Source organism: Mustela nigripes, chromosome 4, assembly GCF_022355385.1.
Source record: "Mustela nigripes isolate SB6536 chromosome 4, MUSNIG.SB6536, whole genome shotgun sequence".
Lineage (NCBI taxonomy): Eukaryota > Metazoa > Chordata > Mammalia > Carnivora > Mustelidae > Mustela > Mustela nigripes.
The window spans coordinates 115,593,910-115,618,759 of record NC_081560.1 but is presented as its reverse complement, the minus strand read 5'-3'; the positions used below and the strand labels follow the sequence as shown (position 1 = coordinate 115,618,759).

The 24,850-nt window shown below is 39.9% G+C and overlaps 1 protein-coding gene across 7 annotated transcripts in view; it reads left to right on the top strand.

The window, feature by feature from the left end:
- Positions 1–24,850, top strand: part of RYR2 (ryanodine receptor 2) — a 739,709-nt gene that overhangs the window by 414,740 nt on the left and 300,119 nt on the right. For all 7 annotated transcript variants that reach the window (XM_059397367.1, XM_059397365.1, XM_059397366.1 and 4 more), the window contains 7 exons: positions 4,648–4,766; positions 5,106–5,239; positions 6,740–6,981; positions 11,676–11,868; positions 13,569–13,785; positions 15,566–15,670; positions 18,607–18,710. In XM_059397367.1, coding sequence (XP_059253350.1) covers positions 4,648–4,766; positions 5,106–5,239; positions 6,740–6,981; positions 11,676–11,868; positions 13,569–13,785; positions 15,566–15,670; positions 18,607–18,710 — 1,114 coding nt within the window. The remainder of the gene's footprint in view (positions 1–4,647; positions 4,767–5,105; positions 5,240–6,739; positions 6,982–11,675; positions 11,869–13,568; positions 13,786–15,565; positions 15,671–18,606; positions 18,711–24,850) is intronic.

Below are 24,850 nucleotides of genomic sequence, written 5' to 3'. Positions count from 1 at the left end.
TCCATGTAAACCCTCAACCTTGGACAGCCCAGGGCACATCCCACCACAGCACTTGGATGTTTCCAATACCAGTAGGTTATTTCCAGACATGTTGTTACACCCTCAGAGATTTTTCTTGTCATGAGCCCTAGAAATAATTCAGAAAGTTACATCCATAAAAGTTTTAAGGCAAAGAGCTAAATAAATAGTTCATGTATCTTACATATAAACAGTTTATTCCATCAGTTTTGAATTTTGTGCATGACCCCCACATCTAAAGCCTACAGAAATTCCTGTCATTCAGTGAGGAAATACTGGAACTACGAAATATAAATTCTCCATCCATGTTCTATCATGTCTTCTCTACCTTTTTTTTTTTTTTTGAAGATTTTATTTATTTATTTGACAGACAGAGATCACAAGGAGGCAGAGAGGCAGGCGGGAGGGAGGGGTGGTGGGAAGCAGGCTCCCCGCTGAGCAGAGAGCCCGATGCGGGGCTCGAGCCCAGGACCCTGAGATCATGACCTCAGCCATGACCCACTGAGCCACCCAGGCGCCCCTCTTCTCTACCTTTAGAAAAAATAAGTATCTTAATGTTAAAATCTCCAGATAGCAAATATGCCGATGTAGCTAATATATATACTCTTCATAGTAATGACTCTCGTTTATGTTGTTTTAAACTGAAAGTGTCCATTTATATTCATTCACTTACTCAGTTGGCAAACATGAGATGGGCCTCCCTGGGCCTAGGTGTGCTGAATTCGACACATCTCTACTTTCAAGGACTCATTCTCTAATAGGAGATTGAAATGAGCATAAAGGATTTTAACACAAAATGATAAGTACTACCAAGAAAGAATAATTCATTCTAGAGTGTTGGTAAAAAGCCACCAAATGAGATGACTTTCTGCAGACTGATTCAGATTCTGAAGTTTCCAAAGAGGGAAGTGTATTTCAGTCTAAGAATAACGTGCAAAAACATGGAAGGTGGGACAGAGCTGACAAGTCCCACTGGGCTGTGGCAGGCCTTGATTGCTGATGGTCCCGCTGCCTAGAACACTGCCTGGTAGGCATTTAATAAATGTATCAGTGTGTTGTAAATGCATTAGCTCATAAGTGTATTTATACCATGTACTTTGAAGTATATACTACCCGTTCTTTGTCAAAGGAGCTGGTGGGAGCTAAGGTGGGTTGGGTTGCGTCATCTATCAAAGAGCTGATGTCCCATGCTCTGGGAAATGGACTTTGACCTTGGATGTCCCTGAAAGCCATGGGAGCTTTTAAGCACAGAGTGACGTCAATTCAATGTGTGCTTTAGTTGGGATGCCCGGGTGGCCCAGTCAGTTGAGCGGCTGCTTCTTTGTCATGATCTCAGGATCCTGGGACCCAGCCCCGCGTTGGGCTCCACACTCAGTGCAATGTCTGCTTCAGGAGACTCTCACTGTCTCCCTCTGCCCCTCCCCCACCTCACCTGTACGCTTTCTCTCCCTAAAGCAAAGAAATTAAAAAAAAAAAAAAAAAGGAAATAGACCTCACTTCCTATTTTGTTTTCCTTTCTAAAAATATTTCTTACTGTAAAAGTAATGTGTACACATTTTCTGGAATTCATCAAGTATTGAAAGTATTGGAAGGAAGGTATACTAATCCAGCAATAACCAGCACCAACATTCTGGCATACTAACTCCTGGTGTTTTTTGAAGTAGATGTTTTATACATATAAATATATTTTACATAGTTGCAAACATAATATATATCCAGTCATGCAGATATCTACTCATGAAAGTTTATCTTCTACATTATGTGTTCTTCATGTTATTAAGATTTCCACCAAAATTTCTGTAAATTTATTAAAACTTAAAAATCAGGTTATGTATAGAAATTATAAGATCTTGTTCTGTCTTATTAGTTTGTGTGTGTGTATGTGTTTTTGAATATTTAATTTATGTTCATAAATCATTCTGGTATACTGTTACGATCTGCCAAGGTTTAAATGTATCTCTTGAGAATCTGGCCAAGAGTGTTAGGCACTATTCCCATTTCTGGGTCTTATTCAGTGCATTTAGAATTTAATTGTCAAATCATCTTTAGTTAAATGTAGCCATTGTAATATTTTTTAAGCCCTGTACTTCTTTCTTTTTTCACCAGAGTTTGAGGCATATATTGGTATAATTAACATATTATTTAATATTGTCAGTCTAGCTAGTCTTTATTTTTTTTAATTAGTCTTTTGGTATTTCCATTTTGTTTTCTTTTAGGAATTTCTAACCACACACAAGAAATAAAAGTTTATTTGCTGTTTATCCCAACACTTGACAATAAAAGTAGCTTTCTCTGACTTTTTACCGTCTGAGTCAGTCAGTGCTTTTCAACTAAATGTTTATTCGTTGCATCTGATGTAGCAGCATTTAAAAAAAAATGTTTTAATGTTAAGTCCCAAACTCTGGAAGCCTTCTATTAAAGTAAGCTGAATCCAGGAAAAAAATCAGATTTATTTTCATAGTTCATATTGCCATTCTTGCGTTTTGTGATCTCTGCTGTTCATTTTCACAGTCCTGTCTTAAATCTTTTCTGGTATATTCTAGCTTTTGAATGCTATTGATTTTTGTGTATATTTATTTACAAAGAGAATTTATTTTTCTTGTGGTCTTCTACTTCTTGGTCTTTTGTCTTAATGGTTATATTAACCCTGCAAGTAGAGATTGGCGAACTTTTTCTGTAAAAGACCAGATAGTACAGGTCTTATGTTCTGTAGACTATAGGGCTCTATTGTTGCAACCACTCAACTCTGCCTCTTTGGTGCAAAGGCAACCACAGATGAAATGTGAACAAAGGAGTATGGATGATACGTAGTATAATTTTCTTTTCCAAACACAGGCAGCTGTATTTGTGCGCTGCAGTCATAGGTAACAGGAAGAAAACAAAGACATCAGGATAAAATATGAGTAATCTATTAAAAATTCTTTTCCTTTTCTATTAGTTTAGTTTATTTTAGCTAAGAATGAATGTGTTTATTACTCCATTTTTAATAGCAGAAGGATTCCGTTTAAGTACCCTTATATAAACATCTTTATCCATTAGCCTGTTGTATTATTTTCTGCTGTCTTGGATTTTTTTTTTTTTTAAGATTTTATTTATTCATTTGACAGAGATCGCAAGTAGGCAGAGAGGGAGGCAGAGAGAGAGGAGGAAGCAGGCTACCCATGGAGCAGAGAGCCTGATGTGGGGCTCAATCCCAGGACCCTGAGATCATGACCTGAGCCAAAGGCAGAGGCTTTAACCAGCTGAGCGACCCAGGCACCCTGCTGTCTTGGATTTTTAGCACAGCAGTTGATTTTGAGCTATACCAAAAATTGACTCATCTTGTTGGGTATTTTTTTTTTAATTGAGTGTACATTCATATCATACTTCACCAAAATAAGTCATCAGTAAAGAAATTAACATAAGTAGCCCCTGTCCCATAATGGATTGGGATTTGGATCAAGCATAGATTGTGGCAGCCATAGTCTACCGTTACTTCTGTATTCTGCCATTTGTACACCTGAGCCCTTTTCCAAGAGAGTGAACTCCATTGGAGATGTACAGACCTTTCTGTGGATTTCTCTGTGACCCTTCATGATACTCTGTAGCTCTCAGAGATCACATTTTCTGAATGTTATATTTAATTGCTACAAGTGGTCTGTGCTTTCATTAGTGACAGAGCAAACTTTCTCACAAACAATGAATACATATGTATATATATTCAGCTTTCCGAGTTCACACTAAAAATTTTGATAATGAAAACTATTTTCTCTTATCTCTCTTAAGCTCTAATAAAAGAAAGGGTATATTCCCTTTTACCTTCTCGGATGGTTAATACTTTAAAATACCCCCGTTTGTGGGGGACCTGGGTAGCTCAGTCAGTTAAGTGTCTGCCTTCAGCTCAGGTCATGATCTCAGAGTCCTGGGATGGAGCCCTGCACTGGGCTCCCTCGTCAGTGGGAAGTCTTTTCCTTCTCCTTCTGCCTGCTTCTTCCCCTGCTTGTGTGTGTGCTCTCTCTCCCTCTCAAATAAGTAAATAAAATCTTTGAAAAAAAAATACCCCATTCTTAATCAGGTTTTGTATGTTGTGTATTTTTATGTAATTTTGCATTATTCTCTATATTTCTGTTGTTTTGTAAACTAAAGCATTTTCTACCATTTACCTCCACAACAATGTAATGATCTTTGTGGGTTTGGAAGCATTGTTATAAGGTTATACTCTCAAGCTGAGAAGCTTCATAAGCTGGTCCTAACCTATTACCTACCTGTCTTGTCCCCTACTTGCCCTATACGCCAAGCACCACAGGTATGCATTCCATTCAAGACTTCACTCAACCTCATCATATCACCCTAACTTTCCTGTCAGGAAAATGGTCATGAATGTGTTCTCTGAGGTTCTTTCTTTCATACCTTCCCAGGCAGAGGTACCTGCTTACTCTGCTAACACCGCCTGTTCCTCACTCAACTACTTCGTTATCTCTGGTTATCAGTCCCGTCACAAGCATCACTTGTCACCTCTCACCCAGTGCCCTGTGACAAACATATTGAGCCCATAATAATTACATGTTGATCTGAAGGAACACCTAGAGAGAAGGAAAGGCACTGGTCATCACAGACCCTTTAATCATATTTTTTTTTCTTTATCTTTAGGTATTCTTGAAGTTTTACACTGTGTGTTAGTAGAAAGTCCAGAAGCTCTAAATATTATTAAGGAAGGACACATTAAATCCATAATCTCTCTTTTAGACAAGCATGGGAGAAACCACAAGGTAAGGGAACGAATTTATTGCCATGGATGAGTTCTGGAATAATGTTAAATGTATTTTTAAAATAAGGTAACTTTTAAAGGTGTGTCAGCTGTGGCATATTTCTTGTTCCTTAATTATAGTCAAGGAATTATATTGCTGTTTAGTGCTTATTTGTAGCACCATTGAGACACTGAGCAGTTCTCAGCTCGCATTTAAGAGAAACTTAGAAGATACGTGACCTCGTGGCTGTCGTGTTCACATGGTTGGGTCAGAGGGAGCGTGTTCACATTCACAAGACATGCTGGGATACTCAAATCTGAATAAGGGAATTAGTCGGCTGGAAGTGCTTTTTCTCTTCAGGTTCTGGACGTCTTGTGTTCTCTCTGTGTCTGCCATGGAGTAGCAGTCCGTTCCAACCAGCATCTCATCTGTGACAATCTGCTGCCAGGAAGAGATCTACTGTTGCAGACACGTCTTGTGAACCATGTCAGCAGGTAGACTCAGACACATATGGTCACCAAACAGGTGGCCTAACAAGGAATTCACATTCTAGCTCTGTCATTAAAGCATCGAATGGTCTGCTTGTTTTATTCAGATAGTTTACGTACTAGCCCAAGGAATAGTGTAGTTGTCCTGTCAGTTGGATGGGGTAATAGTAACAATAGGTGAACTGAGCAGAATATGCATTTATCACAAGACCATAAGCTTCCCTAGTCATATCCTGTGAGGCTGGCTTATCTCTGACATCTTCAAGAGCAGGCTGACAATTCTACAGGCTTACAGTTAGATGTAATTATGTTTTGTGCTTTCTTAGAAGATGAGTAAAAATGCTACCCTTCAATGCCAACTTCAAAGTGGCTACTATATATAATAAAAAAACAAAAAAGCTGAGTTGGAATGTCTAAGATGTAATTCCATTAATAAATATAATAAAACTACATTTGGTTAGATGTCCCTTCAAAGGTATCAGAGGTTCCTTCAGCACTGTGTGTCAGTCACTATTTTCTATGCTTTCCATGTTTCCTCCACTGTGTTTGCACTGGGTTCAACTAGTCCAACTAGGTACACACTTTACAGATTAAAATGTTGGACTGTAAGTGGAACTCAAGTCTAATGCCAAAGGCTGAGCCCTTAAATACCAAGCCATGCTGCCTTCCTTATATCAAACAGTATAATAAAAATAATGATACAGCTTTCAAGTAAGAAAATATTTTGCTTGATAGTAATAATTTTGTTATACTCTATCTAAGAGCTGTCCAGAACGTAATCACTGCCTTACCCTGTTTTAAACAAAAATGTAGGGTTTGGTGTGTATTTCTATATTGTGTTTTTTCTTTGGTTTGCCTTTTTTTTTTTTTTTAAACAGGGTTGATTTAAGACTTCTTGAGTGGCTCTTTGTATAACATATGTGCTGTTGTTGACTGCTATTTCCTGAGACCTTCACTAATCCTGAGCATTAACATAGGGTCTAAGTTTCTTAGAAATAGAATTAAATACAACTACCTAGAAATTCTTCTGCCCTCAGAGAGGCATTGAGAACAACAAAGCTGCTTATCCCCCTGTTCCTTTGCCAATAACATGGCTTTTCAGCTTGTACCTTACCTGATCCATGGCTTAGGAAGGAAAATGTCTGCATCTCCCAAATTAATAATAACTGCATGAATTCTACGGTCCTGTTACACTGAGTATCTCACCTTAAACATGATCAATGGTATAAAATGTGCTGAAAAGCAATTCAGAAAAAATAATCTTAGATCCCTGAGGGACTTTGTCAGGTAATCCAAAAAGCAGATACCCTTCACGGAATGTTAACTGTAGGCTGGCTATCCCCGCCTCCTGCCTCAGTGACTTAGTAATTTTGCAGTACTGAAGGAAAACATATATTTAATATATTGCGTTTTGGAGAAATGGGATGAATGTTCGAAATAGACCTAAATGAACACAACAGGTGGTTTATCCAGAGTTGCTCATGTGCTCTCCCTATTTCTTTGAAGCATGAGACCCAACATTTTTCTGGGCGTCAGTGAAGGGTCCGCTCAGTATAAGAAGTGGTACTATGAGCTGATGGTGGACCACACGGAGCCGTTTGTGACCGCCGAAGCCACGCACCTGCGGGTGGGCTGGGCGTCCACCGAAGGGTACTCGCCCTACCCAGGAGGCGGTGAGGAGTGGGGTGGAAACGGCGTCGGAGATGACCTCTTCTCCTACGGATTCGATGGCCTTCATCTCTGGTCAGGTCAGCACCATCCACGTCTTTCTCTGTGTGCGCGAAGGAGATCTGTTGTCCTTGCTCTTGGGTTTCCGAGAGCCATCCATGCTGCGTGTATTCAAATGTATTTTCTTCAGAAATTTACCATGGAAACGATGAGAGAGAATGTTAAGTACAAAGCAGAATTTCACTAGGGGAGAAACAAAACTCTTACAATTATGGTACATTTCCAAAGACTGTATTGTTGATGAACAGTATGTGTGAAAAACGGCATCTTGATTCATAATTCACTGCAAAAAAAAAAAAAAAAGAAAGAAACAAAACAACACACCACATTTGTGTGTTTCCTATTTACTTTAACAGGTGTGTGTGAAGGTCTAGCTTCCACCAAAATTAGATCCTGCAAAACAATTAGAAGAAATAGAGAGTCTCATCTCCTCATAGATGACATAATATTGGGAATTGGTCATTTGTGACGCATATTGTGAGGTGTCAGTAATAATCAGATGACACTTTGTGTGGAACTGTTTCTAGAAAAGCATATATTTCATTTCACCAGCCATCAGCCTGAACTTTGATAGTGAGTACATATTAAGAATGAATGATAGGTAAAAATATTGTATCATTTTTTCTATTAGAAGGTACATTTTAGTCGGCTCCATTCAAAAGTTCAGTTCTTAATGATGTAGATGTTTCTAAGAAACTGGAATTCACGTGAATTCTGCAGACATGTGCTTGTGCTCATAAAGCTGCATTTAGAATACTGTTCTCATATTTTGTAACATAGTAATGATAGACAAAATATGGAAGATGTGTGTATTTTTGCATATAAAAAGCTGAAATCTGTCTTCTAGGGGGCACAAGTGATATTTATCAATGTTTCAGAGGAATGGTAGCTTATGAGGATTTTAAAAAGTTAAATTGAATTAAATCTGAGAGTTTACAGTAATGGGTTTAGAGATAGAAACATTTCACGTCATTGTATTTTATCCTGAGTATTTACTGAATTTTTTCTTTATTCAGTGCCTGTATTCAGTAGTCAGGAAGAGATGGGGCTTTGTTTTGGATGTTTCATCTAGCCCCGGGGGCATGTGGTTGGGGCCCCACATGTAGGAGGGGTGGCGTGTCTTACACACCATGCTGTTCTGGCCAGGCAAGTCAGAGAATCTGTTCCCACAGTATACTTTTCCAACTGACAGAAAAATGCAAAGAGCACTAACATCAGAAGGTCCAACAAACAGAAAGTAGAGGTAATGTCTTGTTTATAATACATGTGAATTCTCACGCTTCAGATTTTACTTTCTTCTCTCTTTACTCCTACAATGGCTCCAAGTGCCATGGCTACTCAGGTAAATGAAGGAATCATGTTAACTTGTTTTCCCATTTCCCATTACACAGAGATGGGGTGTGGGTGGGGGAAGAGTACTCTGATAAAATAATGCAGAATTGCTTCTAAATGTTTTAACCACACAATGCCACTTCATTTTCATTTTTGCAAGCTTTGAAGCTTTTTCTTTCAGCTCACAAAGAGAACCCAGCACTCACAGAGTTAACCTGTATGCATTATACTTTTTATTATAGGGTATCTGTTAAAGAAAACAGTAAGAATAACAACAGAAGTTTTCAGTGGATCTGTGAATATATCTCAGAGAGGAGGATAGGTTGGGGAATTCAGGAGAAAATCACTTGACACTTTCTATCAGGAAAAATTCAATTCCCCCCCCCCCTTTTTTTTAAATGGCAAGAAAGTATGTACCATGCCTTGCCTATAGTTGAAATGTGTGGTCTCTCAAGCTACAGGGGTTATTCAGTCAGACAACAAAAAGAAATAAGTGACATCAAAATTTTTTGGTAAGAAAGAAGTAAAACTTTCACTGTTTGCAGTTGACATGATACTATAGAAAACTTGAAAGACTCCCCCAAAAAGCTGCCAGAACTGATGCAGGAATTCAATAAAGTAGCAGGATACAAAACCGATGTGCAGAAATCTGTTGCATTTCTATGCACCAATAATGAAGCATCAGAAAGAATAATAAAACACTCCCATTTACAGCAGCACCAGAACTATAACATACTTGGGAATAAACCTAACCAAAGAGGTGAAAGACCTGTACTCTGAAAACTATAAAACACTGATGAAAGAAACTGAAGATGACATGAAGAAATGGAAAGACATTCCATGTTCATGGATTGGAGGAGCAATCTTGTTAAAATATCTGTACTATCCAAAACAAGCTACCTATTTAATACAATTCTTAGGAAATGCCAATAGCACTAGAACAAAAAAATCCTGAAAATTTATGTGGAACCAGAAAAAGTCTCCATATTGTCAAAACAATTTTGAAAAAAGAAAAGTAAAGCTGCAGGTATCACAGTTCTAAACTTCAAGTTACATTACAAAGCTATAGTCATCAAGACAGTATGGCGCTGACACAAAAATAGACACATAGATCAGATCAATAGCATGGAATAAAAAAAAAACAGAAATAAACACACAATTATATGGCCAATTAATCTTCGACAAAGCAGGAAAGAATACTTAATGGGAAAAAGACAATCTTTTCAACAGATAGTGTTGGGAAAATTGGACAGCAACATGGAAAAGAATGAAACTGGACCACTTTCTTTTACCATACACAAAGTAAATTCAAAATGGATTAAATACCTAAATGTGAGACCTGAAACCATAAAAATATTGGAAGAGAGGACAGGCAGTAATTTCTTTGACACTGGCCATATTAAATGCTTCCTAGTTTTAGATTCATAGTCAGCAAAGACAAAGCTGAATCATTTGGTGGCTTCTGACTCATTTACCAAGGTCAGAGTCCTAGTAATTCGGATTAATTTTCTTGGGGTCATTCTCCTGTTCTTTTTCTTTTTAATAGTTAAAATGGAATTCAGATCTGTGACTTCTGCTGTAGAGCACATTCTTTACCACTTAACTTGCTGTAATTTAAGGGTGCTGGCAGTTTTTGGAATGAGAATTAGGCTCATGAGCAAAAGTTTTGAGCTTTCTCTTCACTTACTCTTTCCAATTTCAACACTACACGGTGTTGTTACATTCTCCCCTCTGGGAAGGCAGAACTGGATTTTTGGGCACACAAGTTCCAAATGTTTGTAAGGGAGGGCCAAAAGTATGAAAAATCTTGGTGCTTTGGGAGCATTTAAATATGGAAGTGTGGAGGAATGTCCTAGAACAGTTGAAGAGAAAGATGGGTAGAAATTTCTAGTCCAAGGGTGATAAATCAGACTGCTACTGTCTTTGTGGCTAATGCAGAGAACGGGAATGTAGTTGTCATCGGGTGTGATAGGTTTGCATAAATATGGCCTGAAAATGCTTCTAAGTGGATTCAGTAGTGTGAGTGCCATTGAAATTATAGACCTGAGGTTGTTCAGTATGATCCTTCTGTCTTACTTGCTTGTTTCAGGCATCACAAGAGAGTTTGCCATGGTGGTTTTTGGTCCTTAGCATTAGCATAATAATATCCCTCAGAGAGACCAATATATTTGGTGTATATAAATATATGTATAATAACACTTTCATTAGCTATTGATCTTGAGCTAAACAAGGGTGTAAACCTCTTTATGTGAGTTGCATTGCTTTTATATGATTTTTTCAAGAGCCATATTTATTATACTCAGGGAATTTCAGGAGTAGTACTTGATAATGAATTTATTGCTTATAGATTTGAATATTGGTAAAATAAAACATTGACAGGTTTTAAAAAGTAGGTACACTCTACCAGTGGCATTTCAGATATGCTGTTGATAAAAAGTTTGGCATGCTGGAAATTTTAAAAAGATCTTATAAAAATGCAAATCTTGTATCATGAAATCCATCTTTGCCTTTGCTCAAATTGAGAAATTTTGTATGCGTTTGTGAGCATTGTTTGAGAGAGCCTTACCTTCATGTCTTTCAGTGTGTCCACAGAGACTAATTAGCAAAGGAGTTTTGACATTATCAGGAATGAGCGTAGGCCACAGGTTGGCCAGGGCAAGAAATGACATTTATCAAATAATCACTGTCACGCCTCAACTCATATCCTGCTGTTCTCAGGAAGCCAACCAAGATCTTGTGTGAAATAAACTGTAAAACAAATCAGTTGGCATGCATTTGTGTCTCAGCAAACAATGCACGGATGAACACATTTTCTGCTTTCCTTATCCCTGTTATTTCTATTTTATAAAACAAAAGGGATTGAATATTTGGAAAGGGTCCTGACATGCAAGCCCTGCTATGTCTGAGATGCTGTGTTCTTTTAAACCATTAGTTTAATCATCATAACAGCTCTGCAAGGTGATGGCATTTGGCTTCCAGGAAGTCAAGGTTTAGAGAGATTATGTAATTTGCTGATGGTCATACAAGTAGGAGGTGGTAAAGCATCTGTTGGAACGCAAGTCTCTCCCTGGAGATTTCTCTTTGACATCCTTCTGTTCTCAGCTTAAGCTGATTTGTGCATCAGATGCTGTCCTGCTCCAAGCAGAAGTTTCTCTGCATATCAGAAGGTCCAATTTACAATAAAGAGAGCAGCATGGCCCCAGGGGAGGGGGGAAGCAACAGTTTTTGGACAAAGGATTTAACATGTAGTATTAATTTGCATTCAAAATTTATTCTCTTCCAGTATTGTACATTGATTTGTCAGTACCTACTCAAATCTTTGCCTCGGAAGACGATTCTGTGAGGAAAAGAAATCACTGTCCTGACTGTTTCTCCTCCATAGGCTGCATTGCTCGTACTGTAAGCTCACCAAACCAGCATCTGCTGAGAACGGATGATGTCATCAGTTGCTGTCTAGATCTGAGTGCCCCGAGCATCTCATTCCGAATCAACGGACAACCTGTTCAAGGAATGTTTGAGAATTTCAACATTGATGGCCTCTTCTTTCCGGTTGTTAGTTTCTCTGCAGGAATAAAGTTAGTATTTCTATGTGTTTTGGTTTGTGTCCCATTTGACTTCTCCTACTTTCACAGAAGACACTGCACTGCCATGCCCCACACTCCGCTAACCTTCTGCCCGCTCCTGTCTGTCCCCAGGGCATTTTTCTTGTTCTTTGGAGGAAGATTCACCCAAGAGAGGCGTCTTGGGAGGCTGAATGCTTTATCCACCTGTGCTACCATTTAGACGGGGAAGTTTGCTAACCCTACCCGGGATCCATGTCCTGAAATAGTTCAAGCCCATTTAAGTTTACTTGTTTTTTTAATAAGGGAAAATAAACAACATTGCATAAGAAAATATCGTTTATTTCCTTATGTTTCATTAATTTTCTTTTTCTCATCTCATATTTCCCTATCCCACTCCAAACCCCCATTTCTACAGAAACTAAATGGATTTTGTTGCTGCTGTTGTTCATTCTCTCTGTGTTACCCGCTACGTGTTGTACTGGTAAATTGTCTGCTGTGATCAGTTGGGTCAAGATGGTTTCCTCTAACTTGTTGCTGTCTTGCTGTTACCACATGGAAAGAGATAAATGATAATTCTTTGGAGTTCTACAAAGAGAACAAGCGATGGTCTGTTGTGATAAGGGGCTACCCTGTCACCTGTTAATGTGTGTGTGGCTCCCTCATGAGAGTGGCTCCTTATTATGATTGACCATCAAGTCACTCTGGGTATTCTTCCTATTAGAATTCTATTCATATGAATAAGTCATGGTTATAGAAGCACCATATTGAAGATGGGATAGAAAAAGCATGAAATACTATGTACCCATGCACCAATGACCTTTTCTGGTGTGTTTATACAAATTACATTTCTTTCTATAACCTTCTGGAGTGTTTCAAAACCTTTGTTTTCTTCATTTTTAGTCCTTTGCTTTTTTATTTTATTTGCTTATAATTATTGCCATTACTTTTGGCCTGGAAGTGAACCACAAATTAGAAAAAGAATTACAAGGAAAATGAAAATTTGGTTTTATTTTTGTAAGCTGAGGGCCTGTGGAATCAGTATTGTTTAGATGTGTTTTAAAAAGTGTTGTTCAGTGGAACTTGTTTTAAATTATTTTTAATTAAAGGACTTTGATGTATGAAAGATTTTAGTGTGGTTTTGGGGTTTTTTTGTTTGTTTTTCATTTTTTTGTTTTTTGTCATCAAAGAAGGAATAAGGTGACTTTCTTCCACAAAGGAAATATCATTTGAGTTCCCTTTAAGGAATTTCCCTGGGAAGTGGGACAGTGGAAAGTGACTGTTTCTTTTTTTTTTTTTTTTTTAAATCAAACCTCATGCAGTCCTATAATTTTAAGTATCTAGATGTTTAGATAATGTCTTCTCTTTCTCTGATGATTCTTTGGGCCTCTGGAGACATTAAATGACCAATTACCGTGCACAGATTTTTCTCCTATAGGAGTTTGATGCATGTGCTTTTGCAAATTCTCCAGTGACTAATAAGTTTTCTCAGATCCATCAATGTAATGTAATCAGCTTTTCCTCTCATTGTGCTTTACCTTTTGTGCTTAGAGGCCCTTAGACTCCAAGGTGCTCACACTATGACGGCACTTGGGGGAACGTGTGGCTTCTGATAAGGTTAATTTTGTGCTAATCATTTATTCCATGTGTTTTGTTGGTTAGGGAGCTTTCCATACACCAGAGCTATACCTGACCCTGACATGCATCCTTTGTAGGGTACGCTTTCTGCTTGGGGGGAGACACGGAGAATTTAAATTCCTCCCGCCACCTGGGTACGCTCCTTGTTATGAAGCCGTTCTGCCGAAAGAAAAGTTGAAAGTGGAGCACAGTCGAGAGTACAAGCAAGAAAGGACATACACACGGGACCTCCTGGGGCCCACGGTCTCCCTGACGCAGGCTGCCTTCACGCCCATCCCTGTGGATACCAGCCAGGTACCCAGAGCACCTGTAATGGCGGCCGTTTGTACTGCTGTCCTCTTGTGCTGTTGTTCTGATGTGCAGTGGCTTTCGGTGGACACTCTTAACCGCAGCCCACAGGAACACATTTGCTAACACATCCCACAGTTTATATGCAGAATCAAAGAAAGTCTTCTAAAGTAATGCTTACCTTTATCAGATCCACTCACCTATTTGGTATTCAGATTCTATTCTGTAGTTTTAAAGAGTGATCTCAAGCCATTACGTGGATTTCACGATGCACTAATGTGGATCACAACTGGGGGTAATACATGCTTTTTCGAGGGTACACTTTTTGTATATGGTGGGCATGAAGTTTATTTCTTCAGCCATCCAGATACATTGTAACTTTGAAGCATGTTAACTGACCTTTATCTTAAGTAGAGATTGAGATCCTGGGCTCTGGAGTTGGAGCTCCTGGGGTCAGTTGCTTACTTGGGGACCTTGAGGAAGTCCCTCTCCTTGTCAGTTGGGTTGCCAAGAGTATGCTGGACAGAGTTCATACATAACAGATTAGCACAATACTTCGCAAACAGGCAACTGAAAAGTGTGAGTCCGTATTCTTTTCTGTCTCATAGATGTGAATGCATCTGACAATGACGGTGAATTAAATAAATAATTGCTTTGTCTTGATGCTGACGTAACTTTAGTAAGGTCAGTTATGCAAAGTTTTTGAAAATCCAAGAGATTGCCTCCAAAGTCTAACGTAGAGTTAACACCAGGCTAACTCAGAAGGTTTGGTTGTTGAGCAAATACTTATTTAGCTCCTGAATCCTGTTTTCTGCCTTATCATGCTGGCCTTTTATGTTATTGAGTGAAAGAAGCAAGCTTTTTCCATGGCTAAAATTCAGCTTGTTGTTCCTTGCCGCAAGATGGCAGGATATGTGGAATGCTACCAAATTTCAGTAGTAAACACGATCAGGAGGCTAGAAATGGACTGGAAGGGCCAATTGGATTATGCAGTGGGAGCACATGGAGGATTTCTCACGACACAGATTGTCTCCAGCGTTGTGGGGAAAGGAGCAGTGATAGCATGCTCCCTCAGGAAACTGTCTCATCAGTGAATGTTGTAGGCAGTCACCTGCTGTCTGTGGAGGGACTGGCTGTGGGGTGATATCTAAGTGCATTGCTAAACAGCAACAACCAACCCCTGACCCTGAGAACCAATCGTGTTCTTTACGAAGAGGTCATTAAACGTCTTTGAATGAGAACACGTAAAGATTGTTTTCCTTAGAAGCTTATTCTTGGAAACCACTAGAAGGAACAGAGCAGATTCAGGGAAAAACATAAATCACTGCAAGTATTTATAGGCTCGGAGAGCCAGTGGATTATCCTTTGGTCACTGAATTGCCTTCATTCTGGCCTATGTTTAATGGCCAGTTTAGCTGAAGAACCTGGGGGTGATGTCTCTTTTTAAGTGATGCCCGCACTGATGCTTACATCCCACATCCATGAAGCCATTGTTCTTAATGGTGACTTGTCCCCACCAATACCCCTGTCTTCCTTCTTCCCCACTTTTGTTCATAAATTCACTTGGAAACCTAAACTGTCCCACCAAAACATCCTCAAATTACCTAAACAATTTTCAGATATACCTTGTTATATTTTTATAACTATGTTGGAAGGGTTAGAGTCTAGTTATATTATTAACATCTTCTTGGTTTACAGTGGTTTTACTTGTTTCAGTTCACAGTGAGGACAATTAGCATGGTTTTATTGCATTTGCTTCTGATGTGTGTTTTCTTTATTATTTTAGATCGTGTTGCCTCCTCACCTAGAGAGAATAAGAGAAAAACTGGCAGAGAATATCCATGAACTTTGGGTTATGAATAAAATTGAACTTGGCTGGCAGTATGGTCCGGTATGTAATTTTGAAATTTATTTTCCGATTTGTTAATACATCTTTCTAAAAACATAACTTTTTCTCACTCATCCTGCTACGTAGTCACATGAATCGATTAGATTGATTTTTTCCCCCCTACACATTAGTTTTTGTTCAGTTTTTCTTTACAAGAAAGAATGACATTATTGGTGTGTTCACTGAAGAATGGCCTCGTTGCCTAGACAATTGAAAAGTCATCATTCTTGAGGCTGAAAGTTATATTTTTAAATCAAGGTTAACATATACAGACAATAGGGATTGATTTCTAAGCCACTGAGGGGAGAAAAAAAAAATTTCATTGAAAGTGAAAGTGAAAGTTGAAAATGGAAAGAAATTAGTCATTTTCCTTTTCCGTTATCTAGTGCTTTGCTTCTTTTAGTCTTAACTGTGTATAACAGTCAGTACCGGGCCTGTGGGCAGAGGGCCACAGTTGTTTTCATAGGTGGAAGACAGGATGAGATATAATGATTGAATGTATTTCGAAATTATTATTTAAAGATCATAGTGGGTGCCTGGGTGGCTCAGTTGGGTAAGCATCTGACTCTTGATTTTGGCTCAGGTCATGACCTCAGGGTTGTGGGATCGAACCCCATGTGGGGCTCCATGTTCAGCAGGGAGTTTGCTTGCGATTCTCTCTTTCCCTCGCTCTCTACCCCTCCCCCCATGCTTGTTCTTGTTCTCTCTCTCAAGTAAATTAAATATTTTAAGAAAATGAAGATCTTTATGGTTTGCAAATTAAATTTATTTCTAACAATTTTCTACAATTGTTTAACAATTTTTAACAGTTTTCTCTGTTACCAGTGTATCATATACCTTATTTTTGGCAGGGCTGTGGCAACACTTATATTTTTATAATATTATTAGTCTAAGTATCCCAAGATTATAACGCTGCCGTATACATTTGACTGACTATAGAAAGGAGTGTTTCACCTTGTCATAGCTCATTGCATTGAGCTTTGAATAAAGAATATTTTTTTATTAGTGCTGGTGGTGACTACCATATGATACCCCACACCACTCCCTCACTTTTATATATCTGTTTAGAACTTCCCATTTTCACATAAACTCTCACAGGTCATTGGGTTAAATTTTCTTAACAGCACGCAGGGCTATTCTTTCAGTTTTGCTGGCGATGGCTTCCCTGAGTGTTGGGCCTTGAGAGTGGTCGCAGTGCTCTTGAGGAGCTCAGACTGGGGTCCAGATTTTCTCGCTTTCTCTCTAGGACTGTCTTCACTGTAAGACTTGCCAATGCTCTTATGGGTGGCCGAGGTGGGAGGTGGCGAGTTTCACTGTTGTGTGCAGGGGGAGGAGAGATCTGGTTGTGAGACATGTTTTAGAGTTCACGTTCGGGGTATGGGCAAGAGAGGGAGGGAAGTCTGGGCAAATTTCTGGTTTTAGCTTGGACACCTGAGAGGACATTGGTGTCTGTGATTCTCCCGTATACAGAATAGAGGCGAAGTGAACATGACATAAATGGGGAGCAGATTATTTCAGGACTTGGACACCTTCATTTCTACTTTGATGTTTAGAATTCAGAGTGAAATTTTCTAAACATAGATTTCATTTCTGGACCTACGTGTTTAATCAAGTAATATGCTTTTGTGTAAGTCCTGTTCATTTGTAAAGATCACCAGGAAGAAAAAATATGTTATTTTTAACTTAGTGATGCCTGAAGAGTTAGAAAAAGTTCTTGCTTAGGTTGTGTCCTGTCTAGGTGGGATTTCTAGAACCTGATAGTTATTCGCATAGAGTAATTTTTTTTAAAAGTTTTTATTTATTTGACAGAGATCACAAGTAGGCAGAGAGGCAGGCAGAGAGAGAGAGGGGGGAGGAAGCAGGCTCCCTGTGGAGCAGAGAGCCCGATGTGGAGCTCGATCCCAGGACCCTGGGATCATGACCTGAGCCGAAGGCAGATGCTTTAACCCACTGAACCACCTAGGCGCCCCACATGGAGTAATTTTTGTTCACCAGCTGTCATCTTGGGGCTACAGCATAGTGATGCCTGTGGCATCTAGGTTTCTGAGAAGATAATCTATTTACAAGTGCAAGGATCTAAGACATCTTTCTCATTAATTCATTCCTAAAATCTTGAATTTTGGCTGATAGACACTTGCAAGAATAAATATGAAAAGTGCCCATAGGCTAACTGATATCGTTAAGGTGAAGGTATGATTTGCGGTATCTGTAGGTTACTCACAGTGGGTGAGATGATCCGCTGGAATCACTGTGAAGACTTTAGATCAGTCATTTATCTTGTCAATTGATGTCTTTAGTCTGGCTCTAAACACATAAAATTACTACACATTAAAACTAAGAACTACACCTTTCTTACACAGACTTCATTTCAATGTATGAAACATTTGTTGGGTGCCTACCATGTGCCAGGCATGTCCTGGGTGATGGGAGTACATCAAAGAAGAAAAAAGAACAGAATTTCTCTTTCTTTGGTCTTACATTCTAGTGCTAGGAGGTAGACCGCAAACCGGCAAGTGCGTGTCTGGTTCTGCCAGCAGGTGGAGTTTGTTATGGAAGAAAATGGAAGTGTAGAGTGAGTAGGCAGATGGTCATACTGGGAAGGAGAACAGGATGACCCTGATTGGGAAAGTAAGATTCAAGCAAATGCTGGAGGAGGCTGAGGTGGGGAGCATGTGGGTGTCAGGGTAGAGCCGGCTTGGGCCCTGGGGGCCAGGAACTACACCGAACAGAACAGGGGCCCGAGGTTAGGCCAGGTTTTACCACTGATCATAAACATTAGCGTGCCTGGGGGCTTATGGGGACAGCTTTGCTGGGATGATGAGCTGAGCTGAGCCTTCCTTCTTGCTTTTCCCCTTCATTTTCCTGCCATGCAGTTGGATTGCCACGGCTGGTGTCTGGATTGGAGATGATTATCATGAGGATTTTCTGTCCCATTTCAGGTTAGAGATGACAATAAGAGACAGCACCCCTGTCTGGTGGAGTTCTCCAAGCTGCCTGAGCAGGAACGCAATTACAACTTGCAGATGTCGCTGGAGACCCTGAAGTGAGTTACTTACCTTTTCCTCTTTTCTGATCTGCCTGTCCTGAGACAAACAAGGTATCAATACAGGTTAATTCAGTTCCAATTAAGTTAATTAACTCAGAACTTTTCATAATGCCCAGGGGGATTGGATCAGCATTTGTTTGGAATTAGACTTTTGACCTTGCTATTTTGTGTCTTTATGCTTTATAAAGTATTTAGTGAAGAGCCTTCTATGGATATTTTGGGCATTACAGAACACAAGGATTTTCTGATCAGATACATTGCTGTTTACAGTGTGGGCCAAGGACCAGGTCTGTCACAAACTATTTTTGATTTGTGACAACATAAGTAAAGATACTAATAGGAAGTGTTGAGAATCTTTTATGCCAATTTAAAGGAACAATTATATGTGTTATTGAATCTCATTATTTATAAAATGCAGGCTTATATTTTATATGTCTTCATTTAAAAATTTTAATTTTCTCTAACAAGTTTTATTTGTGTTTTATCAGAGAATCCAGCTACAATAGGCTAGAAATTAAAAAGAAATTGGCCTTTTATCACAGATAGTTTGAGAAACACTGCTCTAATATATTTTAAAGATGCTGAGTTAAGATAATTGTTTATTTTGCTGATGGATTTTTCAGTGCTGTGAATCTTTCATATGATATGGGATCTGTTTGTTATTTCCCTGACTTATTTAACCATACCATCTTTTTTTGTCAGAGAGTGCCTCGGGATCATTTCCCTGAGAAACACACTTTGAGAAAAGCAACCTTAGACAATTCACCTATTGTCTTTAAAGGCAGATTCACTTTGCAGTGACCCTGCCAGTTGCATTCAGGGAATTTGCCACTTATCATTGCAAATGAAAGAATGAGGTGGAGTAAAATGAAGGAAAAGAATTTTAATACAAACAGTTTAGAAAAGGGGCATCTGAGGTGGAGTAAAATGAAGGAAAAGAATTTTAATACAAACAGTTTAGGAAAGGGGCATCTGGCTCAGTCAGTTAATCATCTGATCTTGATTTTTGGCTCAGGTTGTGATCTCAGCGTCATGAGATCGAAGCTTGTGTCTGGCTCCGTGCTGGGCATGGAGCCTGCGTAAGATTCTCTCCCTTTCCCTACGCCCCTCCTCTCTTTCTCTCTCTCTCTCTCAAAAGAAAAGAAAAAAGTCCAGAAAATATTTTTGAGAAGACCATACCTTTTCTTAATTCCTTTTCTGTCCTTGGTGGCCTCTAGAACTAGATTTATTCAAATAGGTCACTTACTCTAATGCATATTTATATCCTTGTGTCTATTTTTGTTTGTTTCAGTTTTGTTAAGAGTAAGGAGTTGTTCCCCTCCAAGTAATTTTACCAAGGATTCAGAACATAAAACTTCACCACTGTTTCAAACTTTGGGTTTTGGGTTCAGGTGTCTTTCTTCAAAGATGTGGTTCTAATAATCTTTATGGATGTTAACATACTGGGCATTGAGTGAGTTTAGTTTCTACTAGTAATTTGAAAGGGCAGGGAAATATATATTAATCAAGTAAGTTGAGAATCTCCCAGAGATAAAAATGGACAGAGCTTGCCTGCGATGAAGAATGCACGATGTGTGACTCTGACCTGTGAACCCCGTGTTTAGGGTCCCCTGACTTCCTTTGTATTCTTGGTTATGGCTTGTACATTTCAGTAAGTGATTCACAGCAGCTCACCATTTGCTTATCTTTTACAACAAAATGTTTTATTGAAAGGTCAAGGTCTAAGATAATTCAGTTAAATTTGTAGTACATTCCCTGTAATTTTAGTGATTGACAACTAAGCCAGCTATTGCAAAGGACAAATCCCAAGAAGCAGGGAAGTGGAGAAACTTCCTTATTTGCATAGTGTGTGGAGTCTGACTGCCTGTAATCTGACCTCATTCCTAAAGAGGGTCTGGTGGCTGATTTGATTAATCATCACAGTGCATGTACTGAGGTGCTGTTGCCGATCATGAATGCTAATGACCTTGTCCCTGAGCTAATCCTCAATACTTTACAATGAGCTGATTTAAAGTATTTCTTTAAAATTTGAACAAGAAGAACCCCTGCTTCTCCAAAATTCACACTTAGCCCAATCTCAGTAGTTGGTGGTTTCTTTCTGTGTTCCCATTAGAGCCTCGTTTAGTTGATAGCTCCCAGAGCAGAGTAGGTGAGAACGCAGGCTTTGGTGTTAGATGGTACGGGGTCAAGGATTGCTGCTCCAAAGGGAATCTTAGCTTTTTCTTCCATCAGTGAAATGGGGTCATAGTGGAATGGAATGGAATGGAATGGAATTGTGGTAGGGACTAAATCCTATAATAGTGATCAAGCTTGGAGCACCATATGTCTGATACACTTCACAAAGGTATCATGGGAAGGATCAAAACTTTATTCCTTTGAATTCTGAAGAGTGCCGAAGTAACAAATAAGCAGAAGACTACAGAATATCCCTTATTTTGGGCTGAAGGGTGGTTTCACATGGATGTGAATGTTAGATGCTCTGTGATTTAGACTGGCCAGTTATCTGTGTGCTACAGAGTCCTGCAGACTTCCGGGTCCCTCTCTCGGAACAACCTAGTACTTCCAGCAGACCTGTTAGCCCTGTGCCCAATTTAGGCTGTGCCACTAAAGGTTTAAGTTCTGTTCTACTTAACAGTAGTTCCTGAATTTCAGATCTTAATTTTGGAATAATTGACTCATGTTTAGGGAATGAAGGATACAGTGATTTTTTAATCAACATCTTATATTTTCATAGAATCTTTCTTTGTAAGTTAGCAAAAATAGAGCAAGACTAGAACAATATTTTTCTTCTGGTCAGTAGGTTGTTTTTTTTTTGTTTTTGTTTTTTTAGATTTTATTTATTTATTTGTCAGAGAGAATGAGCAGGGGGAGCTGCAGTCAGGAGAAGTAGGGTCCCCACTGAGCAAGGACCCTGATGAAGGACTCTTGATCCCAGAACTCTGGGATCATGACCTAAGTGAATGGCGGATGCTTAATTGACTGAGCCACCCAGGCATCCTTGATCAAGCAGTTTTTTCCCTAAAATTGTTTGTAGGAAATGCGATGTGTTTGTATACATATGTAGGGAGGTATGAGAAGCATAAGGACACAGGGACACCAAGGAGAGCATAGGAAAGAGAGAAAAGTAGTTAAGGAAGAGACATGATTTTTTCTAAAAGAGCAGATTTTCCTCCTAACTTTGTACTTTCTTTTTGTTTGTTGTTTGTTTTTTATTTTTTCAGTCTCATGCTAGCAGCAGTTTTCCTGATCTCTGTTGTGATTCTTGACATTGAGCCCTGGGCTCACTCCTCTCTCTGTTGCATGGTCTCTAGGCATTCTTATCCACACCCATAACTTCTTATCACACCCATCACCCACCCAAACCCACACAGTTGTTGACAGCTTCCTAAATGTGCATCATTACCCCCAGACACCTGTTCTGTGTGTATCCCATTCCTCAGCGGTATTTTCCCTAGATCGGAGGCAGCTTTGATGAAGTTCTAGAACCTAGGTGAGGTTTGGTGGGCTGAGGTCCGGAGCCGATGACCAAGAAAGAATTCTTGAGACATCTTTGGTGCAAAATGGTGGTTTATTAAAGCACGGGGACAGGACCCGTGGGCAGGAAGAGCTGCTGCCTGGGTTGTGAGGGATGGCAGGCTATGTACCCTGCGGTTGGGGGAAGGTGAGGGGAAGGGAGGTGTCAGTGGAGTTTTCATATGCTAAAGAGGGCCTACAAGGTGCCAGGATGTTCCAGGCCTGCCGGAGCCTTGCCCTTGCTGCTGGATCAATGTTGTCTTTAGACCAGCCATTAACATTAAGATAGTTGGGAGACTTTTTGGTGGGGTGTCACAATCCTGCTATCAATGTCTTTGTTAGTGAGATTTAGGACATTTGTAAGCCAAGGGAGACTCCTGTCTAGCAGGATTGTGAGCTCTTCAAGTTAACTATTTGCTTATTGTTCATGGCAGTCAGGGCTGCCTGAGGGAAGCTACACTTATGGAGGGGAAAGGGTGAAGAGGGGGTGCAAGGCGCCAGCTCCTGCTTTGTCCTCAGCCAGCCTCCTGCTCCCTCATCAGCTTGACCCACAGCGTTATGTTCCCTGTGAATGGCATCTCTGTTCATCTGCTGCACAGGCCAGACACCTAGGGCTTATCCTGGACTCTTCCTTATGTTTGATCCCTGCATCCAGCCAGTCAGTGGGCACAGCCCATCACCAGATCCTCCTCAGCTCTTCTCCAGTCTGTCCCCTCCCCCCCTTTCCACAGCGCTCCTCTTGGTCTGAGCCACACCACAAGTCCCCTTGACTGCCCTGAGAATCTCCTCACGGCTCCCCTCACTTACTTTCTTCCAGTTCATTCTGTGCACAGCCAGAGTTCATGCGCCGGTACCTGGGCACACTCACGCACACGGTGCTTGGGACCGTTCACGGCCTTCCCCTTGCACTCATTGCAGGAGTCTGCGCCAGTCCTGGGGTTCTACGCCGGCCACTTCTCAGCGCCACTGCCCAACTCCTGTTCTTGTTCACTGTGGTCCAGCCCCCCATGGTCTCTTCCCTCCAGGGACTCAGATTTTTTACCGCCTCATCTGTGCTGTTCCTTTAGCCTGAAAATTCTTTATCTGATGCTTAGATGGGCCCCTTCCTACTTTTACTTCCTGTTTCTGCTTGAGTGTACTTCCTGGATGAGACCTTCCCCACCCCCTCTCCTCTTCTCTTCTAACACCTTGTAACATTTTTTTTAATCGCTCTCGCTACCATGTAACATTTTTTTTTTAATCCCTCTCGCTACCATTTGTAATATTATTCTCTGGGGTTATTTACTCTTTGCCTTTCTTACTAGACTAAGCTACACGAAGGTAATGATTTTCTTACATGATTTTTCTACATGATTTTATTTTTTATTTTTATTTTTTTTAAAGATTTTATTTATTTATCAGAGAGAGAGGGAGAGAGACTGAGCACAGGCAGACAGAATGGCAGGCAGAGGCAGAGGGAGAAGCAGGCTCCCCGCCGAGCAAGGAGCCCGATGTGGGACTCGATCCCAGGATGTTGGGATCATGACCTGAGCCGAAGGCAGCTGCCCAACCAACTGAGCCACCCAGGCGTCCCCATGATTTTATTTTTTTAAACTCCCCATCCTATACCTGCCTTTTTCAAAAAAAGATTTTACCTAAAATTAATTGTGATAACAGTGTGTGTGTGTGTGTGTGTGTGTGTGTGTGTGTGTAATACACACAGCTCCATTTACCTATACCAGCTGTCTTTCTGTCTCTAGATTTTCATTTTTCAGATGTTGTGGAGGAAAGTGTGAGTGAATTGTAGATACTTGCCACATGCCTACTGTGACTAGGCCCTAGAAATTCTGTAATCCAGAAGGATAAGCCATTGTATCTTATTTTGCTGGGTTAGGAGAAACCATTATTGCTGTGGATAGTGAATCATGTTTTCCATATAAACCTAGAGGACTCTAAAGGATGAGTTCTACAAGTGAATTGTAAGGATCTTTCTTGGGAAAATCAATGGAATTCATTCAGGGGAAGAAAAAAAAATACAGAGTATCTTAAAAAAAAAAAGAGTGAACAGTTGCTGGCAAACAGGGACCCTGATGTGTCATTTGAAAATGAAATTTTTTTCTAGACTACAAAGTCCCCTACAGGATTAGCAATATCTGGGGAATTTGTATCTAATAAAGGTTGCTTTTCAAACCAGGGGTAAAAGATGAATTATTTAGTAAATATTTTATGGAGAAGTAGATACCCATCTGGGAAAAAAAAAATAAAGTTAAGCTATACCTTAAGCTAATAGAATCCCCTCACCATCACCCCCACACAGGAAAGCATGGATATTTTCCTTTAAATGGTTTTACAAATGGGGAATTTCTGAATGCCATATAAAACCCAAAAGCCATAAGAAAAGGTGGAAAATTTTCAGTTATATAAAAACAGATTTGAAATTCTGCTTAGAAATAACAATACAAAGAAAATAAAAAGACAAACTAGAGGGGCGCCTGGGTGGCTCAGTGGGTTAAGCCTCTGCCTTCAGCTCAGGTCATGATCTCAGGGTCCTGGGATCGAGTCCCGCATCGGGCTCTCTGCTCAGCGGGGAGCCTGCTTCCCCCTCTCTCTCTGCCTGCCTCTCTGCCTACTTGTGATCTCTGTCC